Source organism: Sciurus carolinensis, chromosome 2, assembly GCF_902686445.1.
Source record: "Sciurus carolinensis chromosome 2, mSciCar1.2, whole genome shotgun sequence".
NCBI classification, from domain to species: domain Eukaryota; kingdom Metazoa; phylum Chordata; class Mammalia; order Rodentia; family Sciuridae; genus Sciurus; species Sciurus carolinensis.
In genome coordinates, this window is record NC_062214.1 from 27,296,267 (window position 1) to 27,314,496 (window position 18,230).

Below are 18,230 nucleotides of genomic sequence, written 5' to 3' on the forward strand. Positions count from 1 at the left end.
AATCTAGGCCTTGGTGAAGGGTTGTTAGACATGATATCAACAGCACTATCAGTTTTTAAAAAGCAATTATGTTGGACTTCATCAAAATTAAGATTATTTTCTCCAAAACACCATGTCAGAGTATGGAAAGAAGGCTGCCAATGTTTCAAAATATGTGAAAACCAACATCTGACAAAGACCTCAAATCTAGAACCCTTCTCCCAAAACTCAACAGTAAAAAACAACAAAATAAAGCAAAGTCGTCTTTTTTTACTTTTTAAATTTAAATTTATTTTATTTATTTTTAAATTTTTTAATTTGTTTTAATTAGTTACACCTAACATTAGAATGCACTTTGATACATCATATATAATGGAGTATAATTTCTCATTCTTCTGGTTCTACATGATATAGCATCTCACCGGTCATATAGTTATATAAGTACATAGAGTAATAATGTCTGATTCATTCTACCACTATTTCTGATCAATGGGCAAAAGACGTAAAGAGACATTTCACTAATGAGGATAGACAGAAAAGAAATACATGAAAATATGTTCAACATCACCAATCATCCAGGAAAATGCAGATTAAGACCACGATGAGGTATTACTACATACCCAACAGGAGAGTTATAATGAAACAGAGTGACAGGGCCACGAGCCATCCAGGATATGGAGAAACTGCATCTCTCACATGCTGCTGGTGGGAATGGAAAACAGTACTGCCAACTCTAAGAGTCTGGCAGTTTCTAAAAAAGAACTAAATGCAAACTTAAAATACAATCCAGCAATTGCACTGCCATGCATTCATCCCAGAAAAACGAAAGCTTAGGTATCCTCGAAAATCTGGGCCTGAGTATTTACAGCAGATTTCTTTGTAATAGTGAAACCCTGGAAACAACCAAAATGTCTTACAAGTATATGGTGAAGCAGGCTGTATGCACCCACATGTTGAAATACTATTCAGCAATAAAAAGGAATGATGTATTTACATTGCAAACTCTTGTAAGGATCTCAAAGACCTTACAAGTGAAGAAAATCAGACTGAAAATTTCACATAGAGTAGGAGACATTTATACAACATTGTCAAAATCATGGAGACACAGAAGACATTTGCATTTGGCAGAGATCTGGTAGAGTGGAGCGGGTACCACCACCAAGGGGCAGCACAAAGGAGGCCTGTATTGTCATGGAATTGTTCTGTGTCTTGAGTACAGCAGTGGTCACACAGGCATGCTTATAAGACAAAGCGGCAGGGATTACCACACTTGGTTATAAATAACGTCCACGCAGTCACCATAGTGCATGTTGTCTCAAATCCAAATACAACTGTATTCAGGTGATGGCAGGAGGTCAGCAGGGACAGAATGTTGTGCCCATGTCTTGGGTCACAGGAGGTCATTAAATAATGCCTAGGAGGGTGTATTTGTCAGGGTTCTCTAGAGGAACAGAATCAACAGGAATTATAAAAAGGGGATTTATTAGATTGGCTTACACCACCTGAAGCTGGATAGTCCACAGTGGCCGTCTGCAGCTGGAGAACTGGAAGAACCAGCAGCTGTGCAGTCCAAGACGCAGAAGCCCCAGAACAAAGGGATCAACAGTGCTACCCTAGTCTGAGACCAAGGCTTCTGGAAGCTCCCTGGAGAATCACTGGCAGAGTCCACTTTGGAAGAGTGAAGAAGTGAGAGTCAGATATCCTCAGATGATGGAAGCAGCAATCAAGAACCCGTTCAAGAAGAGCCCAGCTTGCATCTCCATCCGCTTCCTTGTTCTTCCAGCTTTTATTCCATCCTATTGGGCGGGGCTTAGGGAGGGGCTCACTTCAGTTCCTATCCCACATGCCAATCATTCCTAGACATGCCCTCATTGACAACCCAGAGGTCTCTTAATCATCGGCATCTCTTAATCCAATCAAGTTGACAATTCAAGTTAACCTTTACAGAGGGAAAAATCAAGTATCCATAGAAGCATGTGACATGAGATATAAAAGTAAAATCTAAAATAAAAGAGCTGAAGAGTGTGCTTCTGGGAGGTGGGAAATGGTGGGTGGTTAGGGAGACTCTGGTTTTCAAATGTAGAATTTATAGGACGATTTGACTCAAACTACGTGTACATGTAACTTTGATAAAGGTAAAAACTGACTTTAGATCATTAATGTTATAAGAGTAACACATCAAAAGAGAAAATACATATTAGTAGCATTAGAAAGAGAATTTTGTAATCTTACTGGATGTAAGACTGATGTTCAAAACTCAATTGCAATCAGATTCAGTAGTTAAAACCCACTGAGAAAAGTAACAATAATTTTTTTAAGATTTCATAAACCAGAAAGTATTAAAGAGAGCACTAATTAAAGATGCAAAAGACCATTATGGGTGAAAAAATGAAAAAAAAAAAGTAAATTGAAAGACATATAAAACTCTATTTGATATATGTATAATTACATATAATACTATATATCATTGATATATATAGATATATATTAACTTGCCCAAATTAGTATAGAAATTCAATGTAATCAAATCATAATTCTAAAAGGGTTTTTCATGAACCCTGACAAAATTATTCTAAAACGCTTCTGGCCTAAGGATAGCCATTACAAATTTGAACAAGAAAAAGTAGAATGGATTCCCCAACAGAGTGATAGAGATGGACAAGGAGATTAATGGAACTGAGTGCTCATCAAAAGAACCTCAGAGTTATAGAAAATTAGTATATGGCAAAGGTTGTAGTGATATTAGTGAGAACTGGAACATTCATTATTACAGGAAAAAAGTAAGATCCTTACTGCCTATCACACACACACACACACACACACACACACACACACACACCAGAAAAAAAAACCAGCTAGATTAAAGACAAAACAAAAGGAGCATAACTTGAGCAAAAATTGTATACTAAAAAACTTTCAAATGTTACCAATATTGCAATTTTGTGCACCATGCTAGAGGAACAAGAAGGACTTTCCTACATGTGTCCAAGGAAACAAACATAAGAATTTTTGTCACAAAATTATACTAGAGAAACCATTGACTAAAGCTTCAATATCCATTATAAAAGAATAATTAGAGAATTGTGCCTTTTCTGACAACAGAAGAACATAGATCAGTGGAAATGAATAATACAGAGTTACATAAATCCACATAACAAATCCACAAACTGTGTTAAGCTTAAAAATGCTGCGTGTGATATAATAGCATCTGTGTCAAATTAAAACATGCAAAATAACACAACATATTGCTTAAGGATTTATATGTATGTTGTAAAAAGTATAAAATCACACTTGAGAATGAACACCAAATTTGGGATAGTTTTTCTTCATAAAAACTAAACAACATAATGGAAAAATGTTACTATTTTGCAAAGATAATATGGTAGAGCCAGGGATATTCCAAATGTCATTTTTTATATATTTGAGAACCAAAAAATGCTTATTCAACACACAGTAATTTCAAAATCTGTACGTGTTAACATCATGCTTGCAGAAGCCCTGGGTAAAGGCAAAACGTCCTCTGAATATTAAGGGCTGCTCACGATCAAGGACAGGTGGACACCTGTTTTCTTCATCCATTTGATCCTCTTGGATGGAAGCAGAGTCAATATGAAGTCCAGCTCATCAGTTCTGAGACTCCCATGTCCTCTGACCCAAGTCCCTCCCTGCCCAGCTCCAAAGTGCAGAGGGAAGGAACATCAGAAGGGGTGCAAGGGGAGCAATCTGTGGTGGAGGTGGCAGAGTGAAGAGCAGGGGCCTGGGGTCACCTCCGGGTCCTCGGAGCTTCTTCTCTCCACTTGGGCCTGTCAGAGAGAGTAGAAGGCACGGGTCAAAGGGAACGCAGGAGCTGTCGGGAGAATCATTCACTCATGCATTTGTTTGTTCATTCATGTGTTGAGTCCACACATATTTAATGAGGACCTACTATGTGGTGGGTACTCTGCTTGGCCTGAGTTCAGGAGCAGATCAGGAATAAAGTCCCAACTAACCGCATCCCAGCCCCTCTCCGGGTCCTGAGCTCTCTCCCACGCCCCCCTCATCTCCGCCACCAGTCAGAACCTTCATGTCTGTAGGGTATGTGCTATTCATTGATGTGTTGTCCTTGGAGAAAAGGACAGTAAAACACCATGTCCGTGCGATGACTCTCTCATCCCCAAAGGGCCTAAGGGCCACGCTAAGGGAACAATGAGGGAGAGTCTGCTCTGGAACATCCAGATAAACATTATCTAGAGGGACACTGGCCCTCTCTGGTGGACGCTGGGGATCAGGGCAAGTTAGTGCTGTCTACAGAAAGCTGCTTTCTCACACACTGACCACACAGGGAACAACAACAAAGCCAACAGGTGACATTACTGCCACTGTAAAACCCCACTCCAAAAACCCCACTCCAAAAACCCCACTCCTAAAACCCCACTCCTAAAACCCCCTCCTAAGACACCCCTCCTAAAACCCCCCTCCTAAGACCCCCTCCTAAGACCCCCCTCCTAAGACCCCACTCCTAAAACCCCACTCCTAAAACCCCCATCCTAAGACCCCACTCCTAAAACCCCCATCCTAAGACCCCACTCCTAAAACCCCCATCCTAAGACCCCCCTCCTAAGACCCCCCTCCTAAGACCCCACTCCTAAAACCCCACTCCTAAAACCCCCATCCTAAGACCCCACTCCTAAAACCCCCATCCTAAAACCCCCCTCCTAAGACCCCCCTCCTAAGACCCCACTCCTAAAACCCCCCTCCTAAGACCCCCCTCCTAAAACCCCACTCCTAAAACCCCCCTCCTAAGACCCCACTCCTAAAACCCCACTCCTAAAACCCCCTCCTAAAACCCCACTCCTAAAACCCCCTCCTAAAACCCTACTCCTAAGACCCCCCTCCTAAGACCCCACTCCTAAAACCCCCCTCCTAAGACCCCACTCCTAAAACCCCCTCCTAAGACCCCACTCCTAAGACCCCCCTCCTAAGACCCCACTCCTAAAACCCCCTCCTAAAACCCCACTCCTAAGAACCCCCTCCTAAGACCCCACTCCTAAGACCCCACTCCTAAGACCCCCCTCCTAAAACCCCACTCCTAAAACCCCCCTCCTAAGACCCCCTCCTAAGACCCCACTCCTAAAACCCCACTCCTAAAACCCCCCTCCTAAGACCCCACTCCTAACATCCCCTCCTAGGACCCCACTCCTAAAACCCCCCTCCTAAGATCCCCCTTCTAAGACCCCCCTCCTAAAACCCCCCTCCTAAGACCCCCCTCCTAAGACCCCCTCCTAAGACCCCACTCCTAAGACCCCCCTCCTAAGACCCCCCTCCTAAGACCCCCCTCCTAAGACCCCACTCCTAAAACCCCCCTCCTAAGACCCCCCTCCTAAGACCCCCCTCCTAAAACCCCACTCCTAAGACCCCCCTCCTAAGACCCCACTCCTAAGACCCCCCTCCTAAGACCCCACTCCTAAAACCCCCATCCTAAGACCCCACTCCTAACACCCCCTCCTAGGACCCCACTCCTAAAACTCCACTCCTAAGACCCCCTCCTAAAACCCCCCTCCTAAAGTCCCTGTCACTGTGGTAACGGGCAGAATCGAGGGCACTGCTGAGAGTAAGTACTCCTTGTCCCGATGGCTCTTGACAAGGTGCCGTGAGAGACAGGGGTGTTCTTTCCTTCTCTCCTTTTTGGGGTATGGGGGGTTGAACTCAGGGGTGCTCTGCCACCAAGCCACATCCCCAGCTCTCTTTATTTTTTTATTTTGAGACAGGGTCTTGCTAAGTTCCTGAGGCTGGCCTCAAACTTGTGAGCCTCTTGCCTCAGCCTCCTGGTAGCAGAGGTGACAGGTGTATGCCACCATGTCTGATGGAGGCACTATTTCTGGTGACACACCTGTGGGACAGAGATGATGTGTGTCCAGCCTGTGGTCACTGCATGTTCTGGAGTAGCGTCATGAGGGACAGAGGAGCTACTTGGCAAAGCACTGTAAGGGACGGGGTGCCATCTGTCCAGCCCATGGCCCCTGGACCTTCTGCACAGCACTTTTTTTCATTGTTTTTTTCTATTTAGTTATACGTAACAGCAGAATGCATTTGGATTCGTTGTACACAAATGGAGTCCACCTTTTCATTTCTCTGGTTGTATGTGATGTAGAGTCACACCATTCGTGTAATCATAAATATGCATAGGACAATGATGTCTACCTCATTTCACCACCTTTCCTTCCCCTGCCCCCACCCCTCCCCTCATTTCCCTCTACACAATCCAATGTTCCTCCATTTTCCCTTACCCACCCCCCGATTATGTATCAGCATCCATTTATCCGAGAGAACATTCGGCCTTGGGTTTTTTTGGGATTGGCTTATTTCACTTAGCATGATATTCTCCAACTCCATCCATTTACCTGCAAATGCCATAATTTTATTTTTCTTTATGGCTGAGTAATATTCCACTGTGTGTATATATACCACAATTTCTTTATCCATTCATCAACTGAAGGGCATTTATGTTGGTTCCACAATCTAGCTATTGTGAATTGAGCTGCTATGAACATTGATGTGGCTGCATCACTGTACTATGCTGATTTTAAGCATTTTTCCATAAACCTTCTGTCTCCCATGCCTTCTCTGGGTGTTTTCTTTGGTCTCTCAGCAACCTCCCCACGGCCCTAGCATCACTGGGCCATGGCCAGCAGAATTGGTTGTAGCACTATCTGCCTCATTCATTTCAAAGCTATGTCACATGAAAACTGAAATACATCACAGAGTTAGGGGACTCTTTGGGGTCTGGGTCTTGACATTCATTGTACTCCTACACTTGGACTCCCACTTACGTGGTCCAGGAACATAACTTGAAAATCTTCCAACTCCAAGGGACTGTACCATACCTGAGTGACTCGTATGGCTTAGATGTGAGGAGTTGCCCAAATGCTCACGGGAGACAGTGCAGGAAGGGTTAGAGGTGAGCAACTGGGGAAGGATAGCCTTCATCTAATTAGAGCATTAATTCACTTGAATGGATTATCTGGGTGATGTCCGTAGGTAAGAAGGGTGTGGCTGCAGGAGACGGGTCGCTGGGGGACAAGCCTTTGGTGTATGTAGTTTGTCCCTGGTGAGCTGAGCTTAGTCTCTCTCTGCTTCTTGATTATCAAGTCCTGAGCTACTCTCCTCCTCCACATCTTTCTGCATGATGTTTGGCCTCACCTTAGGCTCAGAGTGATGGAGTCAGCCATCTACAGACTGAGACCTCTGAAACCATGAGTCCCAAATACACCCTTCCTCCTCTAAAATTGTTCCTGTCAAGTCTTTTGGTCACAGCTGTGAAAAAACTGGCTGAAACAGTGCCTTTGTGCCCTTGCCCTGAATTTCTCTTGCTAGCCCAAAACTGTGACCCTGACCTCTTTCCCTAAGTACTGAGGCCAACCCCGAACTCACCTGTCACAGTCTCCATGACCTGCAGATGTAGGTGACTGTGAAACTCACCAGCAGCATCACCTTCATGCCCAAGAGGAAAGCCACAAAGGTGAGGGTAGATGTCTCTGGACCTAAATGCCACAAAGCAGAAGAAGCCACCAAATGGGGCGCTGAGAGGGTGAACATCTTCTCCGAGGTCAGGCAGCCAGGAAGTTTCAGAGCCAGCAAGTCGTACCCAATTCTTAGTCCAAACCTGAGCTCTTTTCTCTACACTTTGCTCTCTCGGACATGAAAGGTGATTTTGACCTATGAGGCTCACCTTGAATCTGGCCCAGTAAATGCTGATTTGAGAATCTGACATCCACCAGTCAATGTGCCAGGCTCTTGAGATACAAATCTGAATACAACCTGCGCCATGTCTCAAGGCCCTGTGGTCATTTATCATGACATTTGCTATAATCGTAGGAAGTTGGTACCATTAGCAACATTTCATAAATGAGTGAACTGAGTCTCTGAGAGATCCTTGACTCATGTGCTAAGTTTGCACGGCTATAATTCCTGGAAACAATTTAAAAATAATTCTACCTGAATTCAAGTAATAGGAAGAGTAGCTGGCTTTATTGCAGACATGCATGTAGGCTATACCCATATTCATGCATTTAATCCTTACAAGGATGCTATGAATTAGGAAGTTTCCTTAGACCCTATCCGCAGATGAGCAAACTGAGCACCGAGGATATATGTGCAATAATTAACTGCAAGAGCCGGATCTATCATGGGAGCAGACATCTGCGGCCCCCAGGTGAGGTTGTTTAAGCAAGTCTTACTGAGCAATGTACAGCAAGCTCACTCCATGTGATTCAAACAGACTGTTCAACAAGAGTCTTGCCGACAACCAACCTGAGTCACCAGTAAAAGAGCCCTAAGTTACCCTCTCTCCAGGGTACTTTCGAGGAGGTCACGCTGGGAGACCACTCTGCACAGAAATGAAGACCCTGGCAGGATGACCACATCTAAAGGAAGCCACTGGCCAGAAATCATTCTGACTATTCTAGAAGTCAGACTCCTAATCTGGCAAGACCTCAATGATCACCAAGCTCCCTTTCCTTCCAGCACCTTCTGGAATCCACTCAGGAGACAGAGATGACCCAGGTGCCCGTGAGAGAAGAGGTGTACTGACCTGGGCTCCCAAAGGGCTGGTGGGCAGGATGGGGCGCTGTGGACAGTACCAGGCTGGCCTGGATGGGAGGCTGCTCCTGGTGCTGCACCCTGCAGGTGACCAGCCGCTCGGACCTCTGCCCGGACACGTTCACCAGGTGCAGGCTTCCCGAGGTGTAGGAACCATCCTCGTTCTGCTTGGACTTGGGTTGAGCGGTCCCTTTGAGCACATGACAGTCTTCCAGCCAGGTGAGATACATATTCTGGGGATAGAATTTCTGCACGTGGCAGGTAACAGCCACCAAGCCGGAGGCAGTTGAAGACTGGGACACTGTCACTGTAGGGGGAACTGACGAAACCAGGAGAAAGCAGACAATTACTGTGAGAATTCCTCTGAGAGTTCCCTGGAGGTGGGGTCATCTGCCCAGACCTGGCCCCAGGCTTTCCACAGAGAAGGGTCTGGGTGTTGGTAAATGGGTGGGTACGTGCACGAAGAAATGCATGATGGAATGAGTGTCTGAATGAGTGAGGGAACGCACGTTTGGATGGATGGATGGATGGATGGATGGATGGGTGGATGGATAAATGGCATTGGTGAAAGCCATTCCAATCTTTCTTTTCCACGTTGGTCATTAAAGATGGAAAGTTGAGGTATGAATGTCATTTAAGAAGCTACAAATCAGTCAGCTTAGTCTATGACTAGATAATTCTAAGATCTGAAGGTTCATAGGCACTAGACGTCTTTAAGTCCAAGACACTAAGATTTTAAAAGGAAGGGACTTCATTGCAGAGAAGTAACTTGCTCCGGTTCTAGTTGGCAAAGCTGGAATTACACCAGAGAAAGAACATTTTACCATTGTAAAACTGATACCCCAACTATAAGGCACTTATATTCTAGGCTTCTGATATGAGGGTCTAATGGCTTCTAGAATTTTTTTCGACCAGATTTTCAGCTATGCAATGGAATGTATTCACAACAGGGAACCTTAGGCTATTCTCAAATCCAATAAAATATGACACATTTCCATAGATTTTGCATGATCACAAGGCATGATCTCAGCTGTGTGACAGGCTGGTGTTCTGGATTCTGGACCTGGACCTGCCACCACAGCAAGACATCACCTTGTGCAATTCACCTTCCGTGTGTGTCCAAGCCTGAAGTTATGAAGTTTCTAACATCGCGTTAGCACTCATGGGTCTATTGAAGATGGACGTCAGCTCTGGTCTAGAGTCTGGGGACGAAGTCCTTGGCGGGTACAATTTGAAGGAGCTGAGAGTGACTGATCCCAAAATATTGTTTCCCAGCCTCCAAGACCTCTCAAGTTCTCTCGGTGATGCTGCTAAGGATCCAGACAGCCGAGGCAAGACCCCGTCCTGAGGCTTACTATCTGCTCAGTGTCCCCATTGGTGCTCAGGCCCAGCGCAGGGACTTTCACCAAGCAAAGAGCAAGACCTGGAAGGGAGGACCCAGGAGGTGAAGGCGTGGTCGTGTGGGTGGTGCCCTCAGGGAAGAGGCTAGGGTGTGGTGTCACCAAGCAACCCATCTCTTCTGGTGGCATGGTGTCCAGGGCATTTGGGGGAGGACAGAGGCCTGGACACAGCTGAGGGCACTGATCCCATGAACCAAATGGCATTTGTTGGAGTGGGTGTTCTTATGTAGTCCTCGCAAATTCAAATGTGGACACAGAGAGCTGCTTGGTGTCGTGAAGAAAGAAAAAGAAAATACTTAGCAGGAAGCTGTACAAAATCAGGCTCCAATTTCACAGAAGTGGTCAAAGAGGAACTGGCTAAACTTCATCTTGAAAACCACTTCAGTTATAAAAATAATTTATGTTTTAAGTAAATAGAGAACATTACGGCAACTATGCATCCACTCCTGGAAGGAAAAGGAAAGCTGGCGTAATTTTCTTTATCCCAAACTTCAACTCGATACCCACAAATCCTTCATTTCAAATTCACATTCACAGCAACCATCATTAAAAGGCGATTTTGGAAAATTACTTGAAATGATTTGAGGCTTCCACCGCTTTGCGCAGGGGACTCTTTTAATCAAAGCGCTCTCTTCTGAACAGCCCACAGTATCATGATCATCAGAGACTTTTTTTTTCTTCTTCTTCTTTCATTTCTAACTGCCTATGATCCCGGCTCTTCTCCAGGATTATCTGCATCTACTTCTTGAAATACCACTTTTGCAGGATCTCCTAATTCGCTTTACCCTGGAAGTCGATTCTCTTTGCCTGGTACAGTCTGATGTGGCCACACATCCATCAAGGCAGGGTGGACCCCTGCAGTAGGGGCTTTCTGGGCTCCACACCCCCCCATGAGCTGGTGGCCTCTGGGGAGCCACGCCAGGCAGCACCACACGCGGGGAGTCCTAACTCAAGCTCCAGAAACGCCTTTCCATGCCTCTGCCTGGGATTTCTCTTTAACCAAGAAAAGCCATTCGGTCCACAGAGGTACATCCCAGACTCCTCTCGGGTCCCGGTGGCACTGAGCTTCAGGGACCCAGGGGTACCTAGCCCGGTAACTAACCATTTCTTGCCTATTCTCCCTAACCCATTTCAATCTCCCACTCTCAGAATCACCTCCCAGTCCTCTGTCCCCAAATCCTGGGATTCAGGCTCTGCTTTCAGGGAAACCCAAATAAAGACAGTCACAAAGATGCTTCCATGAAACCCAGCCCAAGAGGCGTGCGGGGTGCAGCCACAGCTAATTTTAGAGGAATAATTCACTCGTGGACATTTGTATTTTCTATGACTTTTGCTTCTCTTTACAATTGCCCTAGCTCCAGGGAATTATATAATAAATACTCAGATAAGAGGATCTTCTAAACGAGCATTTCCTATTAGACAGTCAAAGACAGCGAAGCTGAGAGAACATGGGAACTTCAGGCAAACCCACAGCTGGTAAGGACCACAGAGCTGGAAGCCTGTATTCAGGCCGAAGGCTTCTCACTCAGCAGCCTGACAGCTTTGGGGAACCCTCGCTTCTTTGATCCAGCCCAGGAAAATAAAAGAAAATGAGATAAAAAAATTTTAGAGTTAGTCCCCTAAAGACATCCTATTCTAACATCCTATTCTAATCCCTTCAAATCTTCTTCCCTGTAAAGTAATAATAATGGAAATTAAATCCTCAGAAGATAAAGAGATGCTCAGGCTCCATTCTACACATGGGCGAAGCGAGTCCTGAGGGTACCGTGAATAATAATAATTAACAGCAACAAGTAACCCTTCTGAGAGGTTCATATGAACAAAGCACCCTGTGTCATGGAATTTCTGCCATAACCAAGCGAGGCCATTTCTCAAAGAAGAAACTGACGCTCAGAGAAGTCCACAGCCCACCTCTGCCCTGACTCAGCCGCCCAGCAGAGAGAAAGGTCTTACCGCGGAGGAACTGGTTCAGGCTGATGGGTTTCTGGAAAATCGATGACGACCTGTGTTTGACCTGGCAGAGGACCAGGGAGAGCAGGTCCTCATACTCCAGAGGGACCAGCACTCTGCTGGTCACATTGTAGGTGTCTCCACTGGACAGGATGTCGGTCTTGGATGTGGGGAGCTTGTGGTTGTTTTTGAGCCAGGTCACATTGAGCTGACGTGTGTGGAGTCCGGAGGACGTGTAAGTCAGCTGGATGCTCGTGCCCGGCTCTGAACGCTGCCGGGGGCCTTCCACATTGTGAGAGGTGGGGGTCATGATCCTTCCTGCAAGAAGAGACTCTCCCGTGAGGGGATGCTGGGGCGCCCGAATCCCAGAGTGAACGAGCCTTCAGCAGCTCCGTGGAGAGACCAGAGGCCGGTGCGTCCTCTTCCATGGGACTTAAACGTTGCCTTTTAATAGAAGCTAGCCTCAGAGGCTGAGAGTAGAGGCCAGGCGAGAACTCCACAAGGGATCACGGCAGGTAGAGGAGGCCAAGGCTGCACAGCAAACACCCATGTCCCACCCTGCTTACGAGCCCCTCCAACTCACCGAGTCCCCGCAGCAACCCAGCAGAGACAGCTGTCACCATTCCCATTACACAGATGAGGAAACTGAGGCCCAGACAAGCTCGTCAACTTGTTCAAGATCCGCAGCTCATCAGTGACAGAGCCAGGGGTTCTGAGCTAGCTAGTCTGGTCCCAGGGTCTGTGTTCCTGAACACCACTCAGTCCCTAAAAAGGTGAGACTCCCCTCACGGCTCCTGGACAGGTTGCAGGGAGAGGTCAGGAGCACAGACTTTGGGTGCCTCAACGGCATTTGCATTCCCAACTCCTCCACAGGGTGAGTCTGAGCAACTTCATGCTCCAGGCCTCAGTTTCCTCATCTGTAAAATGGGAGCGATTCTTAATTCTCAGTTAATCAATAAAGCAAGTAAAGGAGCTAGTATAGAATACATGCATAGTAGTCACTTTATAAAGGGAAACTATCAGTATCATGTACTCTTAAATGCACATCTGAGGAACTGCTATTAATAATCACATTTTTAATGTGAACAGAGAAAGAAAAGGTTCAAAGAAGGTCCTGACTCACCCAAGGGCTTCGCAGCAAACAGAACTGACGTTGCAACCCAGAAGTTCTGACCCCAAGCCTAGGGTTTTTTTTCCTATTACAGCTGTGTCTACTTCACCCTTTAATATTGCCCTGGGCACTACCAAGCCTGCAAACATCCTGACTATGGATCACATGGTCCAGATGCCACACAGGAGTCAAGGAAAGGAATCCTCAGCAGGCGCCCACCGGGCGGAACAGCAATTGTTACTGCACAACGAGGAACAGCTTTGCCTGAGACCACAGGAATGGCGGTGGCAGCCCTGCAGGGTGACACTGATCTGTTTGACTCCAAAGTTCTGCAGTTTCCAAAACCAAGACCCATTCCCTACTCTCAGGATGCTGGGAGGTGCTGATGGAAGAGAGGCTGAACCAGATGGAACCCAAGCTAGGGGCTTCTAGAAGCCCCAGAGTTTAAGTATCCATTGTGGGAACAGAAGGGTACAGACAGATGTGACAGTTCAGAAGAAGTGAACATCAGAAACAGTATTTTAAACAGAGTTTTGGAAAGAGGTTTGAGACAACACTGAAGTTTGCATCCTCAGCCAGGATAGAGGAAAAAGGTACAGGAAAATAGCATTTATGAACAGACTAACCCAAGCCAGCATGACAGTCTCCTCCCAGATCTCCGTCCCTTGACAGCCAGTCAAGAATGAGCTATCCTAATGAGGCTCCTGGAATACTGTAAATGCTCTACCAGTGTTAACCAAGGAGGAACGCTGACAGCGTGGGAGTGTGCTAGGTACCGTGTTGAAAGAGCTCTGGGGGAGGTTTGCAGGAAGTATTGCCTTCAAGGTGTGTTCAGACCATAGAGAGAGGCTGTCCTTCCCCCTGCAGACCCTGGGGGGCCACCCAGCTGCACAAGACAGGGGTGTGAGCCAAGCGATGGTCTCAGGTGGACTGGTATACTGTACACAGGTGAAGGAGGAAAATTAGGAAAAAAACTCAGTAAGTCAATAAAAAATAATAATAATGCATCAAAAAGGACCATTTTGGAATGTTTCACCCAGACCTGTGCATTACTAGTGGGTGAACCTTTCCCTTATTTCTGCACAGCAACAAAAAAGTGGGACGAGGCACAGAAATTTAAAGGTGGGCTCATTGCCCCCAGGATTCTTGCCAATCCTGCCGAGGAGAGACAGAGGCAGGGTGGACGCCTCGCCGTGAAGAGGGGCTGTTTTTGCCGCGCAGCATCCCTGCGCCCTCTCCAGCCTGCGCTGCGGGACAACACACCGAATACCCCCGCACAGCTGCAGGGACGTCTTTACCCACTCCGCGTGGGTCTGGAGAGCGGTCAGCCCTGTCTAGGGCTTACCCGGTCTGTCAATCTCCACACCACCACCACCACGCTGCGCGCCGCCCGGCCCACTCCAGGCCAGTCATTGACTCTCCCAAGCCAGTTCAAGCTGGACCAAGGAAACCGCGCTCGCCCCGCTCAGCCTCTGAACTGAGTGGGCAGCGACCCCTGGTGGACGAGATGGTGTGAAGCCGCAAGGAGTGAAATAAACAGGGAGTGGAAAGGAGGGTTAGGTATGGAAGAGACAGGAGAGGAGAGAAGGAAGGAAGAGGGGGATTCATACCCACTCCATGTGAGGACCCGAGGGTCCCTCTTTCCCAGCGAAGGGAGTCAATTCCTAGCCTCTTTAAAGTTGACTTCCAGAAATTTCCAACGGAATCAGTCTTGATTAATAGCATTCCTAGAAGGGATCTGGACCCTGAGCTCGGCCATCTCTGCCATTTCTTTTCTTTTCTTTTCTTTCTTTCTTTCTTTTTTCTTTTTTCTTTTTCTTCTTTTTTTTTTTTTTTGGTACTGGGGATTGAACCCAAGGGCACTTTACCACTCATCTACAACCCCAGCCCTTTTTATTTTTTATTTTGAGACAGAGTCTCACTAAGTTGCTTAAGGCCTTGCTAAATTGCTGAGGCTGGTCTTGAACTTGTGATCCTCCGGCCTCGGCCTCCTGAGCCACTGGGATTACAGGTGTGTGCTACCATGCCTGGACATCTCTGCCATTTCTTACAGTCAAGTGTTAAGGTGGAGAATTTTGGATAGAAAGAGAGCATGAAACGGGGAGGGGACATCCCTTCTTTTCCTTCGTGGGGTGCTGGGCAGGGAGGGAGGTGTGCGGTTAGGGCATCCTCCCTCCCTCCACCTTCACCCGGGGCTGCCCTGAGTTCCCAACCCTCCGACCACGTTGCTCCCAGGGACTGAGTCACCCACCTTTTCCCCTGTTGGGGGCCTGCGCTCGCAGGGTGATGTTGGTCAGGATGGGGGGCTGCTCGTCCTGGACCACCCAGCAGGAAAACTCACTCCCGTTCAGTGTGGCCTCTGCCTGCAGCGTGTGCTCCAGAGAGTATGTCCCGTCTGGGTTTCTCATGACCTGGGGTTGCTCCACAGTGGGGATCGTGTGCCTGTTCTCCATCCAGGTGAGCTGCAGGTAGGAGGGGTAGAAGCCACTCACCAGGCAGGTGAGGTTCACTCTCTGTTGCGCAAGGACTCGGGCTCCGATGTGCTCCATTCTGATCTTTAGCGTGGGGATGACTGGAGACGGCAACGGAAGGAGAACCACGGGAAGAGCGAGCTGGTCAAAGAAGCCCCTGCCTGCTTGTCCCCTCCAGGTCTCCCCTTCCCAGGCGCCAGCCTCAAGACTCGCACTCTCTTTTTAAAGGAATAATTTTTCTTGTATGCTTAATACAAGGTAAATAGGTCTATATGGTATTATTAATATGGGTGGAGGGTTGTGGCTATCTGCATATATTTTCCAGTATGTTTGAAATAATTCATATCATGAAATAGAATTGTAAGAATACTAAAATACAATACCCAGGAGGACAGGCACTTGTTCATGGCTCTGTCCCAGCACTTTTAACAGTGACTGGCATACAGGGGCTATTATTTATTGAATGAATAATATGTAAAATTAAAAACAGTAATGAAATTAATAGAACAAAGATGTTCGGAATGGGAAGTTAGGTTCAGGCAATTGCAAACAAAATCAGGCAGTTGTAAACCACTTACAATGTGCCAGATATTGTTCTAGATATTTTTATAAGGAATAACTCATTTAATCTTAAGAGGAAGTCTACAAAGCAGGTCTTAATTTTATTTCCATTTTATGAGGAAACCGAAGTATGCCCAAGATCATACAACTTGTAAAGTGGTCGAGCTACGGCAAAAACCCAGACAGCTGATATGTATTTAATTTGTATTGGTTGATTGATTGATTGGCAGCACTGGGAATGGAACCCAGGGCCTCTTGCAAGCTAGGCAAGTACTGGACCACTGAGCCACATTCCCAGCCCTGGGGACCTAGCCTTCTCCTGTCGTCAGGGATGGGAATGGAGAATCTTGGGTTCCCATCTGTGAAATGGGCATTCAGGCAAAAACACCCAAAGCCCACGCTGCCCCATCACACTACCACCTGCTCACCTTGGAGCACTTGGGAGAGATTCAAGGTCATTTGCAGGGGCTCAGCGAGGTCCCTGTGGGCAACTTGGCAGGTGATCCGAGACAGGACTTCTTTTCTGGTCAGTGGCACCCATGCCTTGCTGGTTACAAAGTACCTGCCTGTGTCATTGGCCATCTGAAACTGGGTTGTGGCTGGATGTTCATCACTGTCCTTCAACCAGGTGACATTGAAGTCCTTGGAGCTGAAAGGGCCAGCAGTGCAGTTGAAAGGCACTGAATTTCCCGGGGTGGTCCTCTGAGAGGGACCCGTCAGCGAGATGACCGGCTGCCCAGCTGCAAAAGAGAGGGACAAATCCGTGCTGAGAGTGGGGCAAACCGTGCCCTGCTGACTTCTCTCTCCCTCTTTCTTTCCTGGCTTCCCATCCTCTCTGGCCCAGAGCTGGCATCAGGGACCCTGCGCTCCTTTCCTGCCCCCAGGCCAGCCTCTCATCCGGTGTCACATGTCTCTCCCTTGATTCCCAAGCTCCCACCATCGCCCTTTCCCACAAGTTCCACACCGAGAGAAAGATGCCAAGCATCCCCTGAGGGAGGGAAACAGCTCAGCTGGTCCTCCCCGCCTCAGCCTCCTCCCTGGAACACAAGCCTGGATGTGGTAATCCCTGGGGGCCTCCCTGCCTGCTCTGAGGGCCTCTGTGGGCAGGACGCAGGACTCACCTGTGAGTCTCAGCAGGAGGGTGAGCAGGAGGGTGATCTGGACCTGCCCAGGTGAGGCAGACATGGCCAGGTACGTGGCGTCCCTGATCTGTGCTGGGTGGCAGCCCTGGAGGAGGCTCTGCAGGGCCCAGAGCCACTGCCTGGTCTCCTGGCAGCCTGGGGCTACGTTATACCTCCCAGTGCCCACTCCCCAGCCAGACCTGGGGAAGTGGTCACTGTGGCAAAGGTCTCCATCCACACCCCAAACCCACAGCTGTGGAGGTGTCTGCTGCCTCTGGCTGGGTGCTGGCTCTCTCTGGTGCCCCATGAGCCAGACTGGGGTGGGCTGAGCTCCATCTTGAGCTTCCAGGCCAGCTCTGTGGCCCCTCTCCCGGAGGCTTCTCCCTGGTGCTATCACAGAGAGCCTTCTCTGTCCCAGGAACAGCTTCTGGAAATACAGAATGGATCGAATGTGATCCCAGACGGGTCGGTGACATGAGCCTGGGCAAATACAACCCAGTGCAATGAGGACAGAGCAGGAACTGTGTAACCTGCCCTCTGGCCTCTACTTCACTGGAGCCTCACAACATCAGATGGGCATTTCCTCTTGCCTGGAATTGTCTAGTGGATTCCAAGCTGGGGGGAAATGAACTGGAACCCAGCCAGAAATGTCCCCACCCTGCCTGTGAAAACATCTCTCCCATTGGTCTCTCTCCATCCCTTTCAACTCTATCTGGTTTCCCACTGGCTCATCCTGGAATTGGATTTTACCTGTTTTCCCCATGAAAAATTTTGCCGGGAAGATGATGCCTTTGGTTCCCCGCTGGCCAGCAGCCAGCCCACAAAGAATCAACTCCAAAATAATGAAGGGATCTTCAGGGCCAGGACCACCCAGGGCTGACAGGAAGCAGCCAGGCCCAGCCTGCTCCCTGTCCTGCCTGGTGGCGTGGTGTGCACACTCAGCGAAGGCCAAGGAGAGGCTGAGAGGAGCCATCATCCCGGAAGCTCTCTGGAAGCTCTCCCGCCTTCACTGCCTAGCCAAGCAGGGCACCCCAGGCAGAGGGGGGTGCCTGCTGGCGGA

The 18,230-nt window shown here is 47.8% G+C and overlaps 1 protein-coding gene across 2 annotated transcripts; it reads right to left on the reverse strand.

Annotated features, from left to right (window-relative positions):
• Positions 1 to 1,611: 1,611 nt before the first annotated feature.
• LOC124977184 (signal-regulatory protein beta-1-like) lies at positions 1,612 to 17,330 on the reverse strand. 2 transcript variants are annotated; one of them, XM_047540537.1, is made up of 7 exons: positions 17,171 to 17,330; positions 16,478 to 16,789; positions 15,269 to 15,589; positions 11,910 to 12,224; positions 8,549 to 8,875; positions 7,390 to 7,499; positions 3,649 to 3,782 (listed from the first exon to the last, which is right to left on the reverse strand). In XM_047540537.1, the coding sequence occupies exons 1-6, from the start codon at positions 17,232 to 17,234 to the stop codon at positions 7,393 to 7,395; spliced, it is 1,446 nt and encodes a 481-aa protein (XP_047396493.1). In that variant the 5' UTR covers positions 17,235 to 17,330; the 3' UTR covers positions 3,649 to 3,782; positions 7,390 to 7,392. The 2 variants fall into 2 exon arrangements, with proteins under 2 accessions (XP_047396492.1, XP_047396493.1); XM_047540536.1 differs by lacking the exon at positions 7,390 to 7,499 and having other exon boundaries at positions 1,612 to 3,782.
• Positions 17,331 to 18,230: the final 900 nt, after the last annotated feature.

Bases quoted from the DNA above. Each gene is read 5' to 3' on its own strand.
- LOC124977184 (XM_047540536.1), bottom strand. From the start codon at position 17,234: ATGTCTGCCTCACCTGGGCAGGTCCAGATCACCCTCCTGCTCACCCTC. The intron at 15,590-16,477 runs GTGAGCAGGTGG...TGCCGTCTCCAG, and splicing joins TCTCTCCCAAGTGCTCCAAG to TCATCCCCACGCTAAAGATC. The intron at 8,876-11,909 runs GTAAGACCTTTC...TGGTTTCGTCAG, and splicing joins CCTGAACCAGTTCCTCCGCG to TTCCCCCTACAGTGACAGTG.